The 13,184-nt window shown below is 40.4% G+C and overlaps 1 protein-coding gene across 2 annotated transcripts in view; it reads right to left on the reverse strand.

Moving 5' to 3' along the window:
- Positions 1–1,005: 1,005 nt before the first annotated feature.
- DNAJC6 (DnaJ heat shock protein family (Hsp40) member C6) overlaps positions 1,006–13,184 on the reverse strand; it is a 174,974-nt gene continuing 162,795 nt past the window's right edge. For both annotated transcript variants that reach the window (XM_081485137.1, XM_081485135.1), the window contains exons 16-19: positions 9,532–9,795; positions 7,208–7,350; positions 5,019–5,195; positions 1,006–3,368 (exon numbers count right to left, since the gene is read on the reverse strand). In XM_081485137.1, coding sequence (XP_081341263.1) covers positions 3,267–3,368; positions 5,019–5,195; positions 7,208–7,350; positions 9,532–9,795 — 686 coding nt within the window. In that variant the 3' untranslated portion in view covers positions 1,006–3,266. The remainder of the gene's footprint in view (positions 3,369–5,018; positions 5,196–7,207; positions 7,351–9,531; positions 9,796–13,184) is intronic.

Raw genomic sequence — 13,184 nt, forward strand, 5'->3', positions numbered from 1 at the left:
GGAATTCAACTTGCATGTTCATTCCTTACACAGTGTTTCATCAGTAGCGTGCTAAGTCACTTCAGTTGTGTCTGACTCTTTGCAACCCCATGGACTATAGTCCTCCAAGCTCCTCTGTCCATGGGATTTTCCAGGCAAGAATACTGGAGTGGTTTGCCATTTCCTACTCCAGGGGATCTTCTCCACTCAGGGATAGAACCCACATCTCTTACATTTCATGCACTGGCAGGCGAGTTCTTTACCACTAGCGCCACCTAGGGTCCAACTTGAAGGTTCTGCCAGACAGGGACACAGCAATGGTAATTCAAATGCTTTTGATTTGCAACATTTGTTTCCAAGTAAACATGCTGCTTCTCTTCTTAAAGATCTAAATGATCTGTTTTCTGCAACAAAGTCTCAGACTCCCAGGATCCAACCCTTTGCCTCAGCACACAAATGCATTAATATCCTAGCTAGAGCCAGGATTTCTGTGCTGATTCCTTTTGGAACATAGCATTCATGGAGAAGGCAATGGCACCCCACTCCAGTACTCTTGCCTGGAAAATCCCATGGATAGAGGAGCCTAGTAGGCTGCAGTCCATGGGGTCGCTAAGAGTCGGACACGACTGAGCAACTTCACTTTCACTTTTCACTTTCATGTATTGGAGAAGGAAATGGCAACCCACTCCAGTGTTCTTGCCTGGAGAATCCCAGTGACGGGAGAGCCTGCTGGGCTGCCATCTATCGGGTCGCACAGAGTCGGACACGACTGAGGTGACTTAGCAGTAGCAGTATTCATGCAGCATGATCAAAAAGTGTGTCTGTATATGGAGGCAAGGGTGGTAAGGGGGGTGGTTAAAGTATAAATCAAGAAATTCTATCAGATTATGTTTTGGTGCAAATGCATTATATGCTTTTCATATTCTTTCCCCATAACTTTTCTTAAAAGTGAATCATGTCAGAAGGTGTAATTCAAGCTTGTTGTCCCATTCCTATGAGTGCGAAAATAACTTATGTTTCTACAAATATTTTTGAGCCTTTTAATGTACATTACAAATATTTTAGACCAATCACATTTTGTTGAGTGTAACATATTTACAAAACAAAAAATATATTACAATAAGTATGAATGAAACAGTGAATCTGATCAACAACGAGCTCTGTCACAACCAGATATTTAAAAGGAATGCGAAAACCTGTTGGTCTGCATATGTTAAGAGTTTTGAGATAAATAGGGGTCCAGAATTATAATGTATCCGGAAAAGAGATAGGGAGCATCCCAAATTTAAGTTAGATAAGATTCTTTCTCATTGCTAATTACATAATGTTTAATGATGTTTTAAACTGTGAACATGGATGAATTATCCAAACATGATACCAAGCTAATATAGTTCTATCATTTCAAAATGTACGTGACATTCACATAGTATCCTTTTAATTATTATTATATACTGTAGTTCACACAATATCTACAGATATGAATGAGGGGAAAAAAAGTCACAGCAACATGTCTCACATTCCAATTTTAAATAAGACAAGCACATACTGCAAACATTATTTTATAATATGTTAATAAATAACACCTAGTTTTTTATGGTTACTTTGAACAGTTTACAGCTGTATATTTAAAAAGAGAATATTTGAGGCAAGTTTCACATTGTCAGCAAAAGGTAAAATAAATAATGAGCTTCTATAACAAAAAAAAGAAAGAAGGAAGGAAAGAAAGGAAGAAAGAGAGAAAGAAAGAAGAGAGTTGTATATAGAACATAAAGTATTTTTGACATGCTGCCTTTCCAGTCCAGTTTGCCACAAGAAAATGAAAAACAGAAACAACAACAAAAAAGATTGTCTTTTAAAAACAATTTTTGAAAGCTTTTCACGATACTGAGCACAAACCTTTTAAGATTAGATCACGATCTTTCTGCCCATCTGCTTTGTATGAATATCCTCTGCACACTGTGTGCGTGCATACCCAAAGAGCTCTACCAAAGTCATGGAAAACAACCGCTGCCCCTCAGAGTGAGAAACCGCCAGAACACTGAACTGAAATCCAGCCAGTCTGAAGTCTGCAAAGGTTTCACTCTTGCTTTATTCTCACAGATGTTCCTGTGCAACTGTTATTCCTGTGGACCCCCAACAACTTTTATAACAATAAACCCCACTGTAATAATCCAAGAGGTCCTATTTCATCAGGTGTGAAGAGGAACCTGGTTCCTCAAAGAAGCCAGTCTTGATAAGCCATGTGACTTGGTCTGAAGTGGTCTCTCTCTCTCTCTTTCTCTCTCTCTCTCGCTGCAATTGCCCCTGTCACTGTTGTCATCGATTTCCTTCCCACAGCCAATCACAAACCTGGAGGACAGGGGATCCATACTAGACAGTCTTCCTGATCAATTGTGAACATGCCAAACTGCCTTACAACCTGCTCCCAGCTAAGAGCATTTTCTCTGCTAAGCAAAAGGAGGAGCATTAAGCCTTATGGCAAAAATTAGAAATTTCATCAAATCAGGTTGTTGTTATGGTATTAAGACATTCTTCAAGCTACTACATCTTTCTAACGGGAAAAGAAGATAGTAGCCCAACTTTCTGACCAGGAATACAGATTTATACAGCTTTAGAGTCCCTATTTTTCTTCAGTCAGCATTTTCACTAAATTTTAGCTTATCCAGGAAGGAAGTGTTGGTAGTAATCACTGGATTATAATATCATCACTTCCCACAGTTAGGTTCTTTTACATCTGTTAGTCCTCTTGACCAAAAGAAGTGTACAATATTATGCTATAGACCATAGTAAATTTCCATTTAAAAAAAAAAACAACTTAATGGTCATGTTCCTGAAGTCTACGTAAAGCCATGGCTCAAATTTTATCTTTCCAAGAAAATCTGAAAACCATTAGTTAAAATCCATTGTGTAATCCTGTTATTATAACTTTGGCTCATTATCCTATCCTCAGACAATGAGATGGGTGCTGTGCCTTCAGTAGCCTCTATTTTCAATTTCCCCACAAACTGCTGAGTAGGCTCCCCACAGGGCAGACTGGAATGTTGTAAAAAACTCTGCAAGGTCATCTGACTAACAGTTCCTTTCCTGTTTTGGACTTCTTATGGTGGGGATGTGAGAAAACAAACATCCACATTCCTTATTAAAGAGGAATTAATTCACGACTAACTTAACAGTTAAGTACTGGATACACATTGCTGGAGTTTTTGGTTCACCTGCGAAAACCTCAGAACTGTGACACACACTAAGCATTAGCACAGGTCTGCAGCAGAAATGGAAAAGCTCATAAGTTAATACAAGGGCTTTTGGCCTTGATTTTCAAATTCAGACCAGGCATCATTGAGCTCCATGAAAATCATCTTTGCATATTGTTCATAGGGTTGCCCAGTAGCCTACAGAAAAAAACAAAAATACACATTAGATACCACAGACCAAAATTTTTTTATATTAAAATTTTCTTTGCTAATATGTGGGCTCTGAGTAATTGAAATCTTTTTCTGTTAGACCATTTCTCTTTTTACAGCCCCATCTTGCTGCTGTTGTTGTTTGGTCGCTAAGTCATGTCCAATTCTTTGTGACTCCATGGAGCCCAACAGGCTCCTCTGTCCATGGGATTTCCCGGGCAAGAATTGGGTTGCCATTTCCTTCTTCAGGGGATCTTCCTGACACAGGGATTGAACCCGCATCTCCTGCATGGGCAGGCAGATTCTGTACCGCTTGAGACACTAGGGAAGCCCATAGCCCCATCTACATGACCCTAATTACTATGATCTCTCCACAAAGCCCTCCCCCAGGAATTCACATATGGTAGCAGTGATCAGTCACTGAGTAGGTAACAGAGAATTTATTGGTCAGCACAAGATGTATCTCTATTCTCCAGAGTTACCTACTAATTGACAAAGGTTCATGACTGCATAGCTCCGATGGATAGACTGTATTTTGAAACACTCATTATTCTATTTCTTAAAAAAAATTTCTTGGAGACCCATAACACAGGCATTCAGTTTGTGGATTTTTCTGGGCTCTTTTCCTTTCTCTTCAAGTCACTGAAACACATTGTTTCTTTAATACTATCTGGATTGTCACCAAAAGTTTAGAGAGATGAAAATCTAAGACATCAAATTCAAGCATGTGTTCCCAAGTAGGATTCAGTCACAGCCTCACACTGTAGGACTGACATGGTCCCTATGATGGGGCTTCCCTGGTGGCTCAGCAGTAAAGAATCCACCCACAATGCAGGAGATATGTGTTTCCTCCCTGGGTCGGGACGAACTGCTGGAGAAGGGAATGGCAACCCACTCTAGTATCCTTGCCTAGGAAATCCCATGGACAGAGGAGGCTGGTGGGCTATAATCCATGGGGTCACAAAGAGTTGGAACCAGCTTAGTGACTAGACAACAGTAACAAAGTCCATATGATGGCAAGTGACCCAATTCTGTCAAGGAGGTTTCTGTGTGTTGTGGTGATCTCAACCAGGCCATCCACTGGTTGGAGTCTCTGACAGTGCAGAGCATATATGTGTGTGTGTGTGTGTGTGTGTGTGTGTGTGTGTGTGTGTGTGTACTTCAGTGAAAACATAAACTGGCATAATCAATATAGTGATGAATTTAGCTCCATTTTCAATATTCGGTTGATTCTCACCAATTTTGCCAACTACATTCTAAAGTTTTTTCACTGTATCATCCTGGCTGAATATACTGCCATATTATTGTAGGAGAAAATTTTCCTCTGTCCAACTCTGAGTTCATCCTTAAGTCAGGCACAACTTCTATCTGATCCCTGAAAATTAGTCAGTAATGAATCTCATACCTAAGTAAAGCCCTCATTCCATTATGTGTAATGTATAGCTTGATTTCTTTGCTTCTGTGTCATAAAGTATAACTGTTTGTTCAAGTACCTTTTTGAGCCCATGAAATTTATTTTATCATATAAATGGCCTAATAAGAAGCAAGTTGAAAGCATGACTCCTTGACACACGCGTATAAACTAAGGACAGGAGGACCAGACACCTCCAGGGGTGCAGGAGGACAGGTTGTACTCACTTTATCTGGGTGCACCACTAGCACGGCCTTCCTGTACACCTTCTTCACCTGCTCCGGGGTGACCAGGTCTGCCATGCCAACCGGTTTCCACTTAGTCTCCCCAGCCCACAGCACAGTGTGCATTGTGGACAGAAGGGCTCTGATATTCCTCTCTTTGCCTTCAATCCATTCTAGAATCTGTAAACACAGGGACAGTTAAGAAATTCAAATGCTTCTGAGTCCAGAGCATCTCCACTGTGACTCTGGAAACCCCTCCAGCTCCAGCAACATCAGGTACCTGCCTAGGTCAGCCTTCCCACTATCTGGATGGCTCTTCTTCCTCCACCCCCTACCTCTTCTTTCTGGTTAACTCCTTATCAGCCTTCAAAAGCCTGCTCAGGAATTTCACCCTGCTCCACCTTGAAAGTCTAAATACCTTCCTTCCTCTCTGGTCCCCCTGAGTTAATTACTTATGCCTAAAGGATGAACTCCACGAAGGCACACATCATGTCTCTCTGGGTCCCTGCTATCTGCTATGTCGTAGAGTGTCTGACATGCACACACACACACACACACACACACACACACACACACACACACACACAAATTCCTTGGAAAAACAAAAACAAATTTCTCCAGTCTACCTTTTAAACATATTTCTATCATAAAATGTGCTACACTTCACTGTAATTGTGTGTTTGTCTTTCCCCTGCCATTAGGCAGACCTGTTTGAGGAAGGATACTGTTTCTTACATACCACTCTAACTCAGAAACAGTATGCCTGGCAGGAAAAGAGCTTGAAAAGGTCTGTTAAATGAATTAATACATTTAGTCATTCATTCCAACTATGACCATTCATAGTTTGAATCGTCATAGTTGGAACAAATGAGGTCACTAAATTAAAAGGTTCGTAACAATGAATCAGCAGTTAGCACATAAGAGAAGCTCAGTCAAAGTGAATGATGACTACTTTCCCAAACGATTAAATACTCCATACCAACTAAATAACCAAGCGCAGTTTAAAAGACAAAAACCACTTTCTTTTACAGAAAATTGTCAGAGTTTATGTAATACACAGAGGCTCTTGAGATGGAGCACAGTGTTTATGGAAGGAACATAAAACCTTTATAGCACTGCATGAAGTGGATAGCAAATGTAAACAGAGTATCATATACTGTACTGCAAATAGTATCTCTACATCTTCAACAAATTATGGAAAACAACAGTGGTATATTTTTCAACATGTGTAACCCTGAGTGGTTGTGCCATTCTGGTTTTGGAGTACCAGATTAGACTCTCATCTCCCAGGCTGTAACAGTGTCAGTGTATTTTGTCACATGGAAATTCAGCCTGTCTGTGATGAGCGTTCCAGTTCTCTTGATCTTCACAAACTTTTTCACTACCTCACACCATTCATCAGCATAACCATCCTTTTGTCCCCCAATTAACCATTGTCCGGATAATACCTTCAGCTATGAAGTAACATTTCTGTTTTCTCATCTATGAAACAATGAAGTTATAGTCACTGGTTTGCAAACCTTAGAAGAAAAGAATATGGAAACATTCTCTTTCCCCAAATAAAATCTTACCTAGACATCCAAGAATCGGAAACAGATAAAAGTAGAAATGCTCTGGTTAAAAGTGAAGTGAAGCAGTGTAGAAGCCAGAGACCCCACTTCCCTTAGCCTCCCTCCTTTTCACCTTCCCAAACCTCCAGGTCTAACGTTATAGGAGTGAGTAATTCCCAGGCATATCAATCAATAGCTCCCTCTCTATCAGCAAAGAAGAGATCCTGAGGGCATCAGTCAATCTAGTCTTGTATAAAGCTACCAAAGCAGAAATAGAGAACATAAATAATGCATTCTTCTTACCACCAAATCATAATGACTTACCTCTAGATTGAAACGCCATCTGAATAATAAGATCACATCTTAAAGAGTGCCACTGCTTATTTGAAAATGTAAATGAAGAAAATCTACACTATGTATTATGGAATAAAGTGCATTGTATTAAAGAAATGAAACAACATATACAGCACTCCCCGAAAGTATTTTTCTATTAAAGGACATAGCTGTACTCAAACCACAACTACAAGAACCAAACGAAATACAGTGGATGCTAGAAACCTAACATGGCACCTTCTATAGGTTAGTTCCACACTGACAGTTCCACACAACACAATAATCACTGTGGGCCAGGGGCTTGCTCACCTTTAATTTCTCAGGATCCATCTCCTTAGCCATTTCCTCCTTTCTCATCTCAGCTATTGTTCGAGGCCCCTTTTTGTCTTTGTGAGCATTAAAACCTTGACCAGAGAGTAGGTCTTCAAAGTCAGCTGCTTTTTGTTTCCCCTCTGCAACATAGTATTTTAAAAATTATTATAGTTTTTACTTATAAACATACTATCACAACAGTTAGGCATACTGCATAGTGCTTTCACAGGTACTATGGCCCTTAATCCTCTCACTTAGCCTGTGAGTAGGGTATGAGACTGTCATGTCCATTTTATAGATGAGGAAAGTGAAGTCTGGAGAACTTAAGAGATCTGTTCAGGATCACATGCAATGTCCATGGCAAAGCCACGACTCAAGGTTGGGTTGTTGTACTAACCTAATTCCATAATTCCATGTCCACCGTTCCATCCTTTCACAGATGAGGGTAGTCATGATTCTACCCACTACTCCCTCCCCACCTCAGGCTCCAGTCTTACAACTAGCTAGCATCAGTGATGGGCCTACGACCTGGGTTTTGGTACTTGAAATGCATGCATACTGCTGCTTTCCTGCCCACACTCAGCTGACACTTTAAGTCCATCACAGAGCTCTTTTCCCTTAAGTCTGGTTTTGGCCTCACAATCTTTATCAAGCAGCCTAGCATGGTAGTAGCAAAGGGCAAGGGCTCTGGAGACAGACCTCCAGATTTGAATTTCAGCTCTGTCTTTATTAGCGATGTGACCCTGGGACAAGCTCCTTACCATCTTCCTGCCTCAATGTCCTCATCTGTCAACCAGGCGTGGTGTTAATAATATGACTTATCTCATAAGGTTGTTGTGAAATTTGGTGAGTTAAATATTTTTAAGTGCTCAAAACAGTGCCTGGCTATTAAATGTTTGCTGTTAAAACAGAACCACAACACAAGAGTCCATTCAGACCATGCCTTCAACCAAAGCTGTTGTCTGACTTGAAACCCACCTGCCATCCCTATACTGTCAGGCATTCTGAACATACACTGTCACACACACACTCAAATGTGGGTGCTCTGAGATAAGGGCTTTTTCTTGTTTGCAGCTGTATCCCCAATGTTTTCTACACTGAAGATACTCTATAAATATTTACTGATTGATGACACTCACCCCACATCTACTCAAAATAAAAATGGAGAGGAAGCCAAATGACTCTACAGAATTACCTGAGAATATCCACTGCTAACCAAAGAACAAACACGATGTAACAAAGTCATAAAAAAGACTCCTCGTCACGTAAGTACATTGAGATGCAGAGGGTGGTGGTGAATGGTAGGGGTTCTAGAGTCACATTGCCCTGGTAGATCTTGGCTCTGTCACTTACAAGCTGTATGGACTTAGGAAATTATTGATCTCTGTCTACAACAAGGGTTTGAAGAGTATATGAAATAATATGCAAAAACTGCTTAGAATAGCACCTGACATATAATAAGCCCTCAAAAGATGTCAGCTTAAGCTACTGGGAAAAGTAGAAGAATTTCCTTTTCCATGTTCCATAGAAAGGCCTGTTTCCTCATCATGTCCCTATACATTCCATTCTTAGGTATAATGAAACCAACTGAGATGTAAAACATATCATTACAGGCCTTTTAGAAAATTCAAATGTAGTCATCCCTTTTATGAAAAATATATTATTTTTCACTTGCTGTCAAGAACCCCATTTCAAAAAAGAAAGAATCCCATCCAGAGTTATCCTCCAGCCTTAGCTTTTGGGCCACTTTGTGTTCTTTTAACTTGCTTCTGAGAAGAGAGGGAAAAACCATCACAGGAAACCCAATGATCTCAGGAACATCCCCCAACCAGAGCATAATCAAGACCAAATGTCCAAGACATGTCCACTCCTCTAGCTGGGATCCAAGGGAAAATGTGAACACAGTGCTTGAAATGTTTCTAACTTTCGTCTTCCACCCCCTCTTCCAAAGGGATGACAGCTTCAAGATCCATCCACCCCTCCACTCACTTCCATTCAATACTCCTTTAGTGCCTCCTACCTGTCTAGTGTTCTGCTAGGTGCTAATGCTAATGAGGCAAAAAAAAAAAGACCCTGTCCCTGCCCGTCATTTGGTCTCAGTGTGGAGAGAGAGAGAGAGACAGGTGAGCCAGCACTCACAAAACCACAGTGTGTCGGGAGAATGATAAACCTAGGAGCTCCAGGCACAAACACTGGGAGGGATCATGCTGTGTCATTACAATTCAAAGACTGCCTCAGAAACTGCCAAATTTCCTGTCTCCTTCTTCAGACAGGCATACCTATGGGTACCCTCTAGCCAGGCCCCCTACCATCATCCTTACCCAAATTAGCTGCTCCTTTCCCACGTTCGTTCTGGCCCCCAGGCATGGATGAGAAGCTCACATTGTAGTTGGGCCGGTTCTGGGGAGAGGAGTGGGGCATGCTGGACTGTGGCTTGGACTGTGTCTGCTGCCAGTTGTAGCCCCCTCCCTGCTGCCACCCCCCACCCATGGGCTGGGGAGATGCTTTCTGTGGAGAGCTGAGAGGTGGAAATCCACCACCCAATCCAGTTGGTGTGGAAGGTTTGCTGGCAAATGAAGAACCACCTACAGGAAAAACAGAAACAGAAAGAGAGAAAGAAGGTAATGCTATATTGTGAGTAGCCTCTAACTCCTGTGTCACTGTTTACAATGACTTTAGTGGAACCTCCCTTGACTAGTGGCATAATTAGCCTTCCTAATAGCTAAATAAATTGCATTCATATATTTTCCTTCAATCCTCACAATGACATTTTAAGGTATGTATTAACAGTTCCATTTTTCCTTCTGATAAACAAACTGTAGCTCAGAATAGTTAATTGATTTTCTGAAAGTCAAACAGCCAGAAAGTGGCAGAACTGGGACCTGCGTCCAAGACTGACTCCAAGAAGAGCCCTGGCTCTTCCACTATATCATTGCAGCCCTTCTTCCCACCCTCTCAGAAGAGTCTATTTCTTAACTTGAGCAAAAACTATGAAATGACAAGAACAGGGAATAAAACAAAAATACGTTCACTTGTGAAGCTGCTATTTAAACTTCAACGATCAGGATTATTCACTGTCTGTTATAAATACCAGCATGGTTAGTGCCCGCGAGTAAACAATGGTGTTCTAAAATTTCATAAATAGATTTCAATTTCACACTACTTGCACTTCATTGCAGGAGAGTAAACACAGCTAACACTCTGACAACTCTGAATAGGGTAAAGAATCTTATTCCAGCTTTAAAAAATGATATTATTCTGTCCTGGGAATGTAAGTAGAATCCTGACTCTGTAACTCCTTTTAGGTACTCACTGCATAAATGCTGGGCTTTTCCCAAAATATGAAGACCAGCTGTGGCTCATGTTTGAAGAGGTGATCTCCAGGAACCCTTTCAGGCACCAATACCAAAGCAACAGTGATAATAAAATAACATTTATATAGCTCTTTTAGAATTTACAAAATATGTTTATGACTATCACTGCCTTTAATCTATACAACACCCTTATGAAATAGGCACTATTACTGGTTCCACTTTATTGATTTTTCTTTGTCAAAATTACCATTTATTTTTTCATTTTTATACAATTTTTAAAGGTTACTTTCCATTTAGTTAATACAAAATCTTGGCTATATTCCCAGTGTTGTGCAATACATCCCTGAGCCTATCTTATACCCAATAATTTGCACCTCCCATTTCCTCACCCCTGTATTGCCCTCCCCCTACTCCCCACTGGTAAGCTCTCACTTGTTCTCTATATCTGTGAGTCTGCTTTTTATCTCCTATATTTCTTGTATTTTTCAGGCTCCACATATAAATGATATCATACAGTATTTGTCTTTTCTCTCGGACATACGTCGCTTAGCATAATGCCCTCCAAATCCATCCATGTTGCTATTAATGGCAAAAATTTTGTTCTTTTTATGACTGAGTAGTATTCCACTGTGTATATTACTATATACCATATCCTCTTTAACCCCTCCTCTGCTGATGGACGCTTGGTCACTTCTGTATCTTGGTAACTGTAAATAATGTTGCTGTGAACATTGGGGTGCATGTATCTTTTCAAATTAGTGGGTTTTTTTTTCCAGATGTATATCCAGAGTGGAATTGCTAGGTCATATGATAGTTCTATTTTCAGGTTTTTGAGAAATGTTCATACCATTTTCTACAGTCTGGCCCTACTTTAAAGATGAGGAAATCAAGGAGGTATACTTGGTATACTTATAGGCTTATGGTCACACATCTAGTTAATGGAGCTGGGACTTGACTACAAGCTTCCTGTCTCCATGCGTCATGTTCATTTCCTGCATCCATAATCTCGAATTCCTCCCCAAATTTCTGAGTCTTTTACTACAACTCATCCCTCACTTACTGTCTCTTCTTTCTATCGATATTGTCCCTCTGGTCTGAACTGGGTTCCTCTTCCCATTCCCACTGGGAATGCTGTGTTATGACCAGCAGACTTGGAATCAATCTGTCTCTGCTCCATCACACATTCATGCATTCATTCTCACATGCATTTATTTATTCGTTCATTCATATATTCATTCATCAGTATTTGTTGAGCATTACTAAGTACCAGAAAATAAAAAGATTTTATTTTCTTAGGCTCCAAAATCACTGAGGATGATGAGTACAGCTAAGAAATTATAAATAAATTAAAAGACACTTGCTCCTTGGAAGAACAGCTATGACAAACCTAGATAGTATGTTTAAAAAGCAAGGACATCACTTTGCCAACAAAGGTCCACACAGTCAAAGCTATGGTTTTTTCCAGTAGTCATATACAGATGTGACAGTTGAACCATAAGGAAGGCTGAGTGCCAAAGAATTGATGCTTTTGAACTGTGGTGCTGGAGAAGGCTCTTAAGAGTCTCTTCAACTTCAAAGAGATCAAACCAGTCAAGCCTAAAAGAAATGAACCCTGAATATTCATTGGAAGGACTGATGCAGAAACTGAAGCTTCAACATTTTGGGCACCTGATGCAAAGAGCCAATTCATTGGCTGGGATGCTGGGAAAAATTGAGGGCAGGAGGAGAAGGAGACAACAGAGAGTGTGACAGTTGGATGGTATCATTGTCTCAATGGCCATGAGTTTGAGCAAACTCTGGGAGATAGTGAAGGACAGGGGAGCCTGGCATGCTGCAGTCCCTGAGGTCACAAAGAGTCAGACACAGCTTAGCAAACTAAATAACAGCAACTAACTACCAGATACAGTGCACTGGAAATATAGCTGAAAACAGTCTACAGAGAATCCTTGCTCTTCTGAAGTTCAGTGAAAAACTTATCTCCTTGATATCAGTGTTATCACCTGTAAAATCAGAACTATGTCTACATCGCAGAAATACCATAAAGGCACAATGACTATGTGAAAGCTCTTCACAATTCCTGAACTAAGCAAATAAGAGGCATTATTTTAAAATAATGCAAATTCATATTCCCAGCATGTACCCATACACCATAAAGGCTCAATAAATACTTGGTGATAGAAAAAGGGAATGACACTGTTGCACACTATAGGCTGCCATCACCTCTGTTATGAAGCCTTTCTTTGTGAGCCTCTGGGCCCCTCTGCCAACAGCACATCAACATACCTTAGGCTGGGTAGACGTTCCACACTGGAATTTCATCTTTAATTTTAAGGATGCTTACAATCTTCTTTCTGAATATATTATGTTTATTATTTAAAAATTCAGTAACTACAGAAAGACCTGAAAAACTTAAAAAAATTCTTCCGTGTTCCCACCTCTCTGTCGTTTATTTGTTCATTTATAATACACTATTGAGTATCTTCTCCACGTGAGGCCGCAGATACAGTGGTGAAATGGCAGATGCTGCCTCTGATCTCAAGCTGCTCATCAATATTGTAGGGCTTTCTGATGTCTACCCTTTCAGAATACTTTTCTAAACATTTTTTAGACTGGTTAGCAATTCTAATTTTTAAAGCCACTGAAGCAGAGAACTGACAGAA

Source organism: Giraffa tippelskirchi, chromosome 5 (genome assembly GCF_054371585.1).
Source record: "Giraffa tippelskirchi isolate mGirTip1 chromosome 5, T2T-mGirTip1v1.2.pri, whole genome shotgun sequence".
Classification (NCBI taxonomy): Eukaryota; Metazoa; Chordata; class Mammalia; order Artiodactyla; family Giraffidae; genus Giraffa; species Giraffa tippelskirchi.